General features: G+C 38.6%; 1 protein-coding gene across 1 annotated transcript in view; it reads left to right on the top strand.

The window, feature by feature from the left end:
• Positions 1–14,190, top strand: part of LOC136866862 (dihydropyrimidinase) — a 120,324-nt gene that overhangs the window by 68,596 nt on the left and 37,538 nt on the right. The window contains exon 8 of the mRNA XM_068226873.1: positions 3,982–4,214. Coding sequence (XP_068082974.1) covers positions 3,982–4,214 — 233 coding nt within the window. The remainder of the gene's footprint in view (positions 1–3,981; positions 4,215–14,190) is intronic.

The raw sequence follows: 14,190 nt of genomic DNA on the forward strand, positions 1-14,190 counted from the left end.
AATAATTAAAATGTTAATTTCATTTTAATTCCACAATGAAAAATATATTAAAAAAATCAATGTTTTTAATTTGGGCAGTTGAATAAATCATTACAAGTAAGCTTTAACTTCTTCATTTAAAAAAAAAAAAAAAAAACATATAGCAACAAGTAGCAAATATTTAAGAATATTGTATTTAAGTATATTCTTAAATATTTGCTACTTGGTTGAATAAATCTGCATTGTCAAATTTATGGGGCAGTTTATTTTCTAAATATAATAATAAAAAGAAGAGAGAGACTGTTTGTGTGTACATGCATGCAATGTCCAGTCGAATCTATGGCAGGCAGAGATCTGAAATTTTTAACATATGTCGATGGAAGGAGATCCAAATGCACATCGAAGCCGGATTTTTCATTTTCACATTTGTTGGGGAACTATGAACGAAAAACTGGTGGAGAATTTGTATTAGGATATGACAATCCAATGTGCTGTTGCCAGGATAAAATGTATAGATTCACTGTCACTAGGCAACATACATTAGATAGCTAATAGAAGTCAATGACCATTTTATGTCCATGGTGTAAGAAGCCATTTTTGGTCCCTGACAACGAGGTGTCATATTCAACACGTGATATCCGGAAGTGTTTGTCTGTGTTTGATGCCCAGCCAAATCTACAGCATGCAGAAATCTGAAATTTTTAACATAGTCGGGCACAGCATTTCATCAATCATGCATGGCTGTATCAAAGAGCAATTCCTGCTCCAAGAAATGCTGTCGCATGCTTCAACTGTATGTGAATTGTTCAAGAGTTGGAAAGGCAAATGCCCTATACAGTGGAAGGACACTTAATATAGCTTGTCTAGAAGCTCTATAAGGAAAAATGAGGTTTTTTAACATTGGTTCTTCTTGCCGTCCAAGGCACACGTACCATTCTATGCCAACATCACATTTCAACACAAAATCCAAACAGAGAAAATGCAGGAGTTGGTTTAATTATGAATAAGAAAAAAGGGCAGCGGGTAAGCTATATGATCAGCATAGAAAAAGGATTATTGTTGTCAAGATAAACACCAAACCAATTCCCACCACAATAGTGTAGGTCTATATGCCTACTAGTTCAGTGAATGATGAGGAAATCGAAAGAATATATGAAGAGACAGAAGATTTAATACAATATGTGGAAGGTGTCGAGAATCAAACTGTGATGGGAGACTAGAATGCAGTGGTAGGCCAAGGAAGAGAAGGTAGTACAGTAGGAGAATTTGGATTGTGACAAAGGAATGAAAGAAGGAATTGGATGATTAAATTCTGCACCGATCATAGTTTAGTCCTTGCTAATACTTGGTTCAAACACCACAAATGATGACTGTATACGTGGCCAAGACTTGGAGACACTGGAAAGTATCAAATAGACTTCATTATGATTAGGCACAGATTCAGAAACCAGGTGTTGGATTGCAAAACTTTCCCACGAGCAGACGTGGACTCTGATCACAACTTGTTGTTTATAAGCTATACATTTCATTTTTGTTCCGTACTGAAGTGCAATTATAAGAACTAAATTGACAAGTGGATCCACCTTTTCAATACAATATATCAAGTAAATGATATTACATCAGTCTTGGGACTAGTTTCACCCACCTATTGGCCATCTTCAGCCAAATAAAAATTAAACAGATTATGTGATAACTAAAACATATGTCTCCTGAAACTAGTTCCAAAACTAATGTAATATCATTTACTTGATATATTGTATTGAAAAGGTTGACCCTCTTGTCAATGTATTTCTTATATCACAACTTGTTGGTCATGGAATGCCATCTGAAGTTGAAGTAATTGCAGAAAGGAAGGAATACAAGAAAATGGGATCTAGACAAGTTGAAAGAAAAGAGCGTGAGGGATTGTTTCAAGGAACATTTTGCACAAGGACTAAATGGAAAGGCTGAAGGGAACACAATAGAGGAAGAATTGACAGTTGTAAAGATTGAGATCAGTAAGGCTGCTGAAGAAATGTTAGGAAGAAAAGAAATATCACCTAAGAATCAATGGATAACTCAGGAGATACTAGACGTGACTGATGAATGACGAACGTACAAGAATGCAAAAAAAGAAGAGGAAAAAAAGGAATACAGGCAATTAAAGAATGAAGTGGATAGAAAGTGTAGGACAGCTACAGAAGAATGGCTAAAGGAGAAGTGCAAGGATGTTGAAGGTTGTATGGTTGTAGGAAAGATAGATGCTGTATACAGGAAAATCAAGGAAACCTTTGGAGAAAGGAAAACTAGGTGTATGAATATTAAGAGCTCAGATGGTAAACCACTTCTAGGGAAAGAAGACAATGCAAAAATGTGGCTGGAACATATCCAACATTTGTATCAAGGTAGGGACATAGATGATCTGGTTCTGGAACAAGAAGAAGCTGTTCATGTTGATGAAATGGGAAACCCAATTTTGAGGTCAGAATTGACAGAGCTTTGAGAGACCTAAATAGGAACAAGGCACCTGGAATTGATGACATTCCTTCTGAATTACTGACTGCCTTAGGAGAAATCAGCATGGCGAGGTTATTTCATTTAGTGTGTAAAATGTTTGAGACAGTAGATGTGCCATCCGATTTTTGGCAGAATGTTGTTATACTTATTCTCAAGAAAGCCAGTACTGACAAGTGTGAAAACTACCGCACCATTAGTTTAGTATCTCATGCCTGCAAAATTTTAACTCGTATTATTTACTGAAGAATGGAAAGAAAGTTGAAACTGAGTTGGGAGAAGATCAATTTTACTTTAGAAGAAATGTAAGAACTCATGAACCAATCCTGACTTTACGTCTGATTTTACAGGATCAAATAAAGAAGGACAAGCCCACGTACATGGCATTCATAGATCTAGAAAAGGCATTCGATAATGTTGATTGGCCCAATCTATTTGAGATTCTGAAGGTGATCAGGATCAGATACCAAGAACAAAGAATTATCTACAATCTGTATAAAAATCAGTCTGCAGTGATAAGAATCGAGGGCTTTGAAAAAGAAGCAGCAATCCAGAAAGGAGTGAGGCAAGGCTGCAGTTTGTCCCCCTCCCCCGCCACTTCTTTTCACTGTTTATATATGGAACAGGCAGTAAAGGAAATAAAACAGGAATTTGGAAAGGGAATCACAATCCGAGGAGAGAAAATCAAAACCCTGATATTTGACAATGATATTGTTATTTTATCTGAGACTGTAGAAGATTTGGAGAATTTGCTGGATAAGGAGTACAAGATGAAAATAAACAAGTTCAAAAACAAAAGTAATGGAGTACAGTCGAACAAAGTCAAGTGATGCAGATAATATTAGATTAGGAAATTAAGTCTTAAAGGAAGTAGATGAATATTGTTACTAGGGTAGTAAAATATTTAATGATGGCAGAACTAAGGAGGACATAAAGGTCTTTCTTAAGAAAAGAAAGTTGATCACTTCGATCATTGATATAGGAATTAGAAAGGTGTTTTTGAAGACTTTCGTCTGGAGCGTGGCACTGTGTGGAAGTGAAACATGGACGATAACTAGTTCAGAAAGAAAGAGAATAGAAGCTTTTGGAACAGAGGAATGCTGAAGGTAAGCTGGATAGATCTAATCATGAATGAAGAGATACTGAATCGAATTGGTGAGTGGAGATCGATTTGGCTAAATCTGATGACAAGAAGAGATAAAATGATAGGACACATATTAAGACACCCAGGACTTGTGCAGTTGATTCTTGAGGGAAGTGTGGGTGGTAAGAACGATAGGGGTAGACCAAGGTGTGAATATGACAAGCAGATTAGATGACATGTAGGATGCAGGAGTTTGATAGAAATGAAAAGGTTAGTACAGGATAGGGTGGCATGGAGAGCTACATGAAAGCAGTCTATGGACTGATGACTCAAACATATTATTATTATTATTATTATTATTATTATTATTATTATTATTATTATTATTATTAATTGTAGTTTCTATGCTATTGCTCTGTTAACAGTGCGGGTGTCCACTGTACGTTGTTCACGTCATGAGTAAGGGTGCATCGTCTGTGCTACAAGAGAAGCGCCTAGCCGGAGCAGTAGTTTTTGGAGAGACACGTGTCGCTGCGATAGGAACGGATGGTTCACATTATCTGAACACATGTTGGCGACATGCTGCAGGCCATGTCATGTCTCCTCCTCTCCGGCCCGACCCAACTACGCCGGCTCATCTCATCCAATTACTCAATAAGTGAGTAAGTATGAAATCCTCAAGTTCTATTTTTCATTACTACAAGCACAGAAGTTGAAGGTATGCAGAAATTAGAAATGTACAAAAATATCACCCCCTAAAATTCTCAAGGAAAAACAGGTAAGTAACAGTCACTTCATACAAGAATAATCATAGTTGGAAAACAATTTCATAAAAGTAATCAAATTACCTCTCACGAATACTTTTGAAATAAAAATGATTTCTCTTAACTCATCATCATTGTGCTCATTACTGAGCGTCGTGACCTCATAACTCCATCATTTCCTTGTTGCAACTTTGACAAGATGTCTCCATCCCGAGCGGTTTTCACATTTCGTTAACCCATTCACATACCATTTAACTGAACTTATTTATGCCTAGGTGTACTATTTATTTTCATTACTTTACATGATATTATCACCGACACTGAAAAAGCATGATTTACAGCAACGTAATGAGAGGAAATATAAAAACTACTGTCAGATGTACTTTGTGAACTCTTTATGAATATGGTAGATCATAAAACAGTCATATTCGTGCATCGCCTCCTTGCATCGGTGGCATTCAAATGAAGATTCCTTCCTCAGACCCTGTGTCACACATACTTTGCATCTCCGTAATGGGATAACCTTCTTCATTGTTGGGGGTATTTTGGTCGGAAAGTGTCCCCAGTGCCTCTCTTGAAGTCTCAGTCTTGTATCCCCAGGGCTTGGGTGCCTTATTTTGGATAGTCAGGCAAGGTCACACTTGCCAACTGCTGTTCGGCCAAATTGATCCAGGAGGTGGTAAAGCCTACTTGCTTCTTTTCAGGGTTGAGGAGGGGATGAATGATGTTGGAATTTAGAAGTGTCATGTCTAGCATGTAGAAGTATATTTTTTGTATCCTTTTACATGCTTCCTCATCAAGGAGAATAATGCGATTCCATGGTCACGGGAATCAACACCACCCTTTCCACAGTTGTAGTCAACAACAAGATTGGGTCTGAACGTCTTTTTTCCATCATACATTACCACTTCAAGGTAATTTGGCCTTCATTTCATCCACAGATGCAAGAAACCAGTGTTCTTTTCCGGATGACATTACCCTATTTATACCCTCGGCAGCCGATACAAGACATTTACCTCATTAGTTAGATGTTCCCGAAAAGTCTGCTGTTAGAAATTCGTTCAAACTTGTAGTTCGTTCGGGCATTGTCCTAGGTGTCTTTGGAAAACACTATTTCACCAGTTTCGATGCATGAATGGTACTCTGGAGTATTACTTACGTGCTCCCAGTTCCATTCCCTATCGCGTAAAATATGATTAGAAGCCGCTGGTGCAGCATCAGTTGTAGGCCTAAAATTCAGTGAAATATTTGACGGCAAAACAGCACTTTGTTCACCCCTACCAGCGCTAAAGTTTCTATCACACAAACTACTTTCACTACTTTCCATATCCACTAAATTCTTCGTCGCTTATTTCTATATCAATGTCATTCTCTTCTAAAAATTCCCATATAATCGCTTCATCACTCAACATGGAGGCAACCATGATTTAGCTTACGATGAGGTTGCTAAGATACTGGTTATTCTTGCCGCGAAATAACTGCACACACGTGTTTATCGAATACATCAATGGAATAAAACAGTTATTCCATCTGTCAAGAGGTTACCTTACTAATATCAAATCGTTTCACAAAGGAAACCGGCTTGGAGCGGGTCCGGAAATAAACAATACGCGCGGACGGAGAGATCCGTCTTTGTACCGTAGTGCAGTCGAGAGCAAGGACGGAGAGATCCGTCAAAGTACGTCAAGTGGTTAATATGACCTGAAGTGGTAGCCCAGTGATCTTTTTCGCCTGATCTATCCATCTGCTTGCTGTTCTTCCTCGTGGTCTACTGCCTTCAATTTTGTCTTGTAAAATTACCTTTTCCAAGTTCTCTCCATCTCGTCTTAGAATGTGGCCAAGGAACTGGAGGTAACGCTCACTCACACGGGAAGATTGATGTTTCTTGATGCAGAGTTCGTCCAGAATGGAAACATTAGTTCTTTTTTCTGTCCAGGATACACGTAGCATTCTCCGCCAACACCACATCTCAAAGGCATCAATGCGCTTTTTGTCTTTAGTATTCACGGTCCAGGTCTCACAGCCGTACAAAAAGATGGAGAACACTAGTGATTTTACCAAGCGCATCTTCGTGGCTTTTGATATTGCCCGGTTCTGCCAGATCTTAGTAAGTTTAACCACTGCAGCACGACCTAAGACAATTCGTCTTTTTACCTCTTTATCACAGCTTCCCATGTCATTGATGACAGACCCCAAGTATACAAATTCCTTAACTATATCCAGGTCCTTTAAGTATCCCGTAAATTGGATTTCACCTTACCGATCAACTATCATTAGTTTGGTCTTTTTGATGTTTATCTCTAGACCATACTGAAGACTAGTGTTCTTCACCCTTGTAAGCAAGTCATGAAGTTCTTCTTCACTACCAGCGATGAGGGAAGTGTCATCTGCAAAGCGCAGGTTATTAATTTTTCTGCTACCAATCTCTTAACTAAGCACCGAAAATATTGCCTGTCATGCATGCTGTCCTCTTGTGAGGCCAAAATACAGTGTCTTAATGTTATTGTTTTTAAATGTTCTTGGACAGGCTGCGTTTCTAATAACAATGTTAACAATGTACTCCAGTAAAGCAGCCTAGAATAACACCTGGCAGTAGGTATAAAATGCCTTTGGGAGTGGCGACCCCATCATAGTAATAGCCTATCTATGGTATAGTACTAGGAAATCAACCTCGGAAAAGGTTAGGGCGTCCCCTGTTTAAAATGACTTGCAGTTCTCAGGGTACTAGGGGGGAACTGTGAGGAACGGGCGACCAGTAACCAACATTAAGATAGTAAACCTTATGATCCTGACAGGAAAGGTGGAGGAAGTATTAGATGTCATGGAGAAGGAGAAGGTGGAAATGATGGGGCTGAGTGAAGTGAAATGGAAAGGTAATGGAAGGAAGAAATTGAGAAAAGGATACACATTATACTGGAGTGGTCGCCAAGAGGCAATAAACGGAGTGGGACTAATCATTTCAAAGCAATTGGAGGAATATGTTGGAGTAGTAGAATGTGTGAGTGACAGAATAATGAAGATTAGACTAAAGATAAAGAATGAAGTGATGGACTTCATACAAGTGTAAGCACCACAGGTGGGAAACAGGGAAGAAGATATTGAAGGATTCTTGGAAAAAGTAGAAAGAGGAATTTGAGGTGTAGAAGTGGTTATTATGGGAGATCTGAATGCACAGGTTGGAAACGAGAGACAAGGAAAGGAAGAACTCATTGGACATATGGATATCGGAAAAAGAATCACGAAGCAGAGGAACTAGTGGACTTCTGTGAAAGGAATGGACTTATAGTGGGGAATACATGGTTTTGAAAAACAGCGGGAAAATGACGTGATATGAGTGGGGTGACAGAAGAACAAAATCAATAATTGACTACTTTTTGGTGGAAAGGACAAATCGTAGGAAGTTGATGGAGGTGACAGCTTTACCAGGAGAAGAATCTGATGGGGACCTTAGAGTGTGGTGGCAAAATTACAGTTGGGAAAAATGGAAAAACTAACAAAGATAAGAGAAAGCAAAATAAAAGTATGGAAACTGCAAGACAAAAATACACAGGGAGTTTTTTAGGAGAGATTGAAGCAACAAATCCCAAAGAATGTGGTAGGAGAAGAAAAAAAGAGGAATTGGGAAGAATTTACACATAAAATGGAAGTGGATGTAAGTGGCAGTAAAAGAGGATGCTGTATGGACTTATAAGAAGTAATGGGAAACTGTTAACACACCCAGAAGAGATAAAGAAAAGATGGAAATAGTATTTTGATAAGCTATTGAATGTGAACAATTGTACAGGAGAGAGATGAGTAGAAGCAATACAGTGTTAGGACTCAACAAAAGAGGATGATATAACAATGCGGGAGGTGGAGTTAGCGGTACAAAAGATGAAGATGGGAAAAGCAATGGGGATGGATAAAATCAGTGTGGATATGATAAAGGCTGCTGGACCTGTTGGTATGCAATGGTTGTACCGACTACTAAAGTGTATGTGGAAACACAAATGTGTACCAGAAGACTGGGAAAAAAGGGATAATAATACCAGTGTTTAAGGAAGTGGACAAGAAAGTTTGTGGTAACTATAAAGGAATCACACATATCACAGGTAGTTAAAATACTGGAAAGGATATTAGAAAGAAGAATGAGAAGAAAGATTGAAGGAGAGTTACAAGAGGAACAATATGGCTTCAGGAGTAGAAGATCTACAGTGGACCCAATCTTTACCATGGGACAGCTGATGGGAAAGAACTGGGAACATGGAAAGGATCTGGTTATGACTTTCATAGATATAGATAAGGCATATGATAGTGTACCCAGGGAGAAGGATTGGGGAAACCATGGTTAAAAAGAGACTCGGAAGAGAAATGTTAGAAATGATGCAAGCAATGTACAACATCTGTGTTAGCAGAGTACTGACCCCAGTTAGAAAGACAGAATGGTTTAGGAATAAGACTGGAATAAGACAGGGGAGTGTGCTGTCACCTCTTTAGTTTATTATGGTCATGGACAAAATTGCAAAGGAAACAAAGGAAGCCTATGGAGATGAAGATACTGCTATTTGCAGATGATGTTGTGATCTGCAGAAAGAACAGCAAAGAAGTGCAACAACAACTAGATGTACTGAACGAAAAAATTGAGAAGTATGGGATGAAAATCATTACAGAGAAAAGCAAGACTATGGTGATGTCGAGAGGGGAAAGGGTAAGGAAAGGGAACTATGAAAATTGGAAATCAGAGTCTGGAAATTGTGGACAGCTTTAAGTATCTAGGAAGTGAATTAATGCAAAATGCTAAGATGAACATGGAGATTAGCAGGAGGGTACAGCAGAGTAATGCATTCTACACAAGTGTAAGAAAACTTGTTTGGAGCAAAGGCGTACCAAGGAAAAGTAAAGAGATAATGTACAAAGTGTACTATGTACTCATACTGACTTATGCAGCTGAGACGTGGACTTTGACTAGCAGGCAAGAGAGTAGAATTCAAGCTAGTGAGATGAAATTCCTAAGAAGTATGATAGGGAAGATAAGGAAAGACAGAGTGAGAAATGAAGATGTTAGGAAGGAAGTTGGGATAGGAAAGCTAAATGAGAGAGTTGAAAAGAATAAACTAAGGTGGTTTGGACATGTAAAGAGGATGGAGGAGAATAGAATTCCAAGACAGATGCTGGAGGCAAAGTGGGAGTGAAAGAGAACAAGAGGACCTAAAACAAGGTGGATTGAATCAGTGAAGAGCGGTATAAGGAGACGAAATTTAGACTGGGACACGATCGTGGAAGAGGAATGGTGGAAGGAAAGAGGAAGATGGACAAGTGCCATAAATACCCTGATCCAGCAGGAGCTGGATAAGAGGAAATGATGATGATGATGATGATGATGATGATGATGATGATGAATGTTAAAATTGCTTGCGCTAAACCATTACAAAACAGCAAAACAAAAGAAAATTTTGAACCTGTCCAAACTATCATTTAAGGGTAGGCCAATGTCCAGAGTTGAGGGGTGTCCAGTGTACAGAGGATTTTTAACATGTAAAAGTAGGTATAGAGAATTAAACCATGTGTTCAATATATGTCCAATCAAAAGGGGCGTCCAAGCTATAGGGGTGTCCAAAATGAGAGGTTTCACTGTATTTTTTACCATTACTTCTCCAAATATCATCTTATCCTACAATAGCCATCATTGCTAGGGATGTTCTTTACACTAAACACGAATATTCCTTTAAGTGTACCTGCAAGGTGTCTTTTCAGTAAATTTCAAATATGTAACCCCACCCCAGAGAACATGTAAGATGTAAATTATTTTGTAAAGTAAATGTCAAATTATTTGAAATACTAAAAGTCAGTAATTAAAATAAAAATTACAGGAAAAGGGTCATTTCGATCATTCTAAGATATCATATTAAGTCCCACTTGGTGACGATAACCACTTAATGTCTATGTGCTAAATAAAATACAAAATGAAGTAGGTAATTTCTTTTCCTTGAAAACTTTTTGCATCATTTCCAGCCGCATGCAAAAAAAGTTATTTTCTTCAGACTGACGTTCTGTGAAGTAATTGAACAAAATATTTCTCAGGTAATTGAAATTCAGCCCAATTACTTTCTTCTTGTATTTTTCCTATCTCTGAGAATAATTATCAATGGCAGCTACTTGCCATCAGACTGGGAGGGCTGTAAACCTTGCTAATACGTTGGAGCTACAAACATCGGCTGAGGTTTCGCAGTGGCAGATACAGGTAATAGAAGGCTATGCATGTTCTCTGTAGTGCAACTACTGCTACTAAACTGTTTTCACTTTGTACCCTGTAGGTCATTCCATGTTTAGAAAACAGTATTGCTCTTATGACAACTAAGTTGCCATATCAGACAGCTCTGTTCAACAGCACCATGGAAAAATGGCAGCACAAAAATTTCAATTTCAAGATAAAAGTACGAAGACACTAAGCTGCTGATTATTTTTAGAAATGCAAGGGAATGGGGGTTTAAAGGGGGATAATTTTGGTTTTCACAGTTCAACAAGAAAACGGTGGCACAAAAATTTGTGAAACTCGGTAGATATTTCATTTCAAGATAAAAGGGCGGAGAAACTAAGCTGCAAATTATTTTTGTAACCGAGCTCAATAGCTGCAGTTGCTTAAGTGCGGTCAGTATCCAGTATTTGGGAGATAGTGGATTCGAACCCCACTGTTGGCAGCCCTTAAGATGGATTTCCATGGTTTCCCATTTTCACACCAGGCAAATCAGTCACTACTGATCTGCATTTAGGGCAGTCGCCCAGGTGGCAGATTCCCTATCTGTTGTTTTCCTAGCCTTTTCTTAAATGATCGCAAAGAAATTGCAAAATTATTGAACATTTCCCTTGGTAATTTATTCCAATCCCTAACTCCCCTTCCTATAAACGAATATTTGCCCCAATTTGTCCTCTTGAATTCCAACTTTATCTCCATATTGTGATCTTTCCTACTTTTAAAGACACCACTCAAACTTATTCGTCTACTGATGTCCTCCCACGCCATCTCTCCTCTGAAAAAGATCTCTTTGTATTGAATAGGTGGATATAAAAAATAATAACATACTTTGTATTTACATACCATTTAATCAAGCAGCTCGTCTCCTTTCTCCCAAATCTTCCCAGCCCAAACTTTGCAACAAACGCTACTCTTTTGTCGGAAATCACCCAGAATAAATCGAGCTGCTTTTCTTTGGATTTTTTCCAGTTCTTGAATCAAGTAATCCTGGTGAGGGTCCCATCCACTGGAACCATACTCTAGTTGGGCTCTTACCAGGGACTTATATGCCCTCTCCTTTACATCCTTACTACAACCCCTAAATACTAACCATGTGCAGAGATCTGTACCCTTTATTAACAATCATATTTATGTGATTACCTCAATGAAGGTCTTTTCTTATATTAACACCTAGGTACTTACAATGATCCCCAAAAGGAACTTTCACCCCATCAACGCAGTAATTAAAACTGAGAGGACTTTTCCTGTTTGTGAAACTCACAACCTGACTTTTAACCCCGTTTATCATCATACCACTGTCCACCGTCCATCTCATAACACTATCGAGGTCACCCTGCAGCCGCTCACAATCTTGTAACTGTACCTTTAAGGCCATGACTGCTTCCTTCCCACTCCTATCTCTTTCTTGTCCCATCATCGCCATAAGACCTATCTATGTTTGTGCAACATACAGCAACTTAAAAAGAAAAGAAGAAGAAAAGAATTCTTGCACACTTGTTCAAATGAAGACAAAATAACATTACCATACGTTTTCTTGAAAGTTAAATCAAAAGTCGGGTCTCCACTGATTAAAATTTAACAACAACATGTTAAAAATGACGTGTTGAAATTGAAATGTATATAAACATTTTGTTCATAGTAGACTCAACATGTTAACTTGACGTTTTGAAGTTAACATATTTAACATGTTGGTGTGTTTTCTGGTGAGATTGGAAAAACACGTTAAATCAATTCATTGTTCATGTTGTATCAGCATGGCTTCATTAAAATCATGCTCAGACACTCTCAGAAAGTTTTAAAATCCAAACCTGTCTTCTATTTTAAGCTCATTCATAATTTCATCCACATTGTGCCTTCCATTCAGATATTGTTGTACCCACATTCTCCTTTCCTTCCTTCTCAAGAATGGCCGATGGCCTGGATGTTAGGCCCCTTTAAACAACAACAACAATCATCATTATCATCATCATCATCATCATCATCCTTTTCAAAATCCTATAAGAAGCATCAGTGGCAATAACAAAGGCCAAATCTTCATCTGAGTCCTTTATCCTTGTTTGAAAATATAAGACACCACCTGAATGTATTATCACAAACTGATATGATGAACTAGCTGTGTATAAACAAAGGAAGTCAAGTTTAACATGTTTATAAGTGTGGACACAATGTTAAATGAAACAGTATTTAACATTTAACAGTTAACATGTTGGTGTCACCAGTTAACATTTAACATGTTGTTAAATGTTGATCAGTAGAGACCGACCGGCCTTAATAGAAACTGTTCTTCAGAGGGAAAGAATCTCGTATTCTTTCTTTATTGTACTGGTAGTGGTGTTGGGAACATCACACATCATAGAAATTGTTCTCTGCATGATATGCCACTCCTCGTAAAAGAGTCCTCGTCTGTGAACAAAATACGATCCTCGAAGTCTATGGGTTGACAAAGGACGCATTCACAGAAGGCCATGCGTGGAGCATTATCTCTCTCCAATAGGTGTTAAATAGGCTACAGATGGTACGAGTGTTGTAAATCTTCTCTTCCTGTTTCTAGGACGATCCATTGGGACACTCCTACCATTGTCCTGACTTGGCAATTACTCGTACCAGGGTCCTTGACAACAAATTCTATATACAGTACATTCCTCTGGATGAAGAGTATGTCTAGGTCCAGCATATTCATGGGTGGACATTACATTTCCCATGTCAACTCTTTTCTGAACAGCTGCTGTAATCGTACGCAAGTCTGGAGGGCTCCAGGGTTTGTTAATTTGAGAGCTCGGTTTGGCGACCTTGGGGCTTTTAGCCGAGTCAGCTGCTCCCTTCTTACCTTATCCATACCTCAAACAATCATAACACACTCCTGGCCTGAGAGAAGACATAACCCTCTAGGAGGCCCACTGTACCCCATGAGGACCTTCTTGTTGTAGAGCTTTCTCCATTATTGAAGGTTTGCTACAGTCACAACAAAGTCTGCATGATGTTTGGCTGTCCTCATCAATCTACTCAAATCTAGTCCTGTCCAGCCCTGCACGTTCCTCAGCCAAGAGTGTTTCCTTTGACTGCGACCCCTACATCCATCAGTTTTACCCTGTATGATCAATTTTAGTAGGTTGTGCATATCATTCCTCATAATATGCCCAAGGTAGGCTGTCTTTCTTTTCTTTATTGTTCAACCAACAATCCCTTCTCATATGGCTGAGTATGACAGCATTGGAGACATGGTCAGTCCACGAAATCCATAACATCCTTTGGAAAACCCACGTCTTGAAGGCATTTTGTTCTTCTAATGGTGTTACATTTCATAGTCCATGTTTCAGCGCAGTACAGAAGCACTGAATATACATAGCATTGACGAAGTTCTGTCATGTCTCCAAGCTGAGGCTCCTGTCACACAGTAGATTCCTCATTTTCAGAAAGGTAGCACGAGCCATTTCTATTTGTACACAGACCTCTAAATATGGATCCAAGTCCTCAGTAATCTTGGTGTGAAACAATATAGACTTGATGCCTTAATGATCATAGCCACCAGACACGCTACTTTGGCTAAGAGAGCCATAATGTCAAATATGCGTCATATATGAAGTATTTGAAGTAGGGGTATAAAATATATACAAGTAAATATGCTTCGTAATACCGGC

This window comes from Anabrus simplex, chromosome 3 (assembly GCF_040414725.1).
Source record: "Anabrus simplex isolate iqAnaSimp1 chromosome 3, ASM4041472v1, whole genome shotgun sequence".
NCBI lineage: Eukaryota > Metazoa > Arthropoda > Insecta > Orthoptera > Tettigoniidae > Anabrus > Anabrus simplex.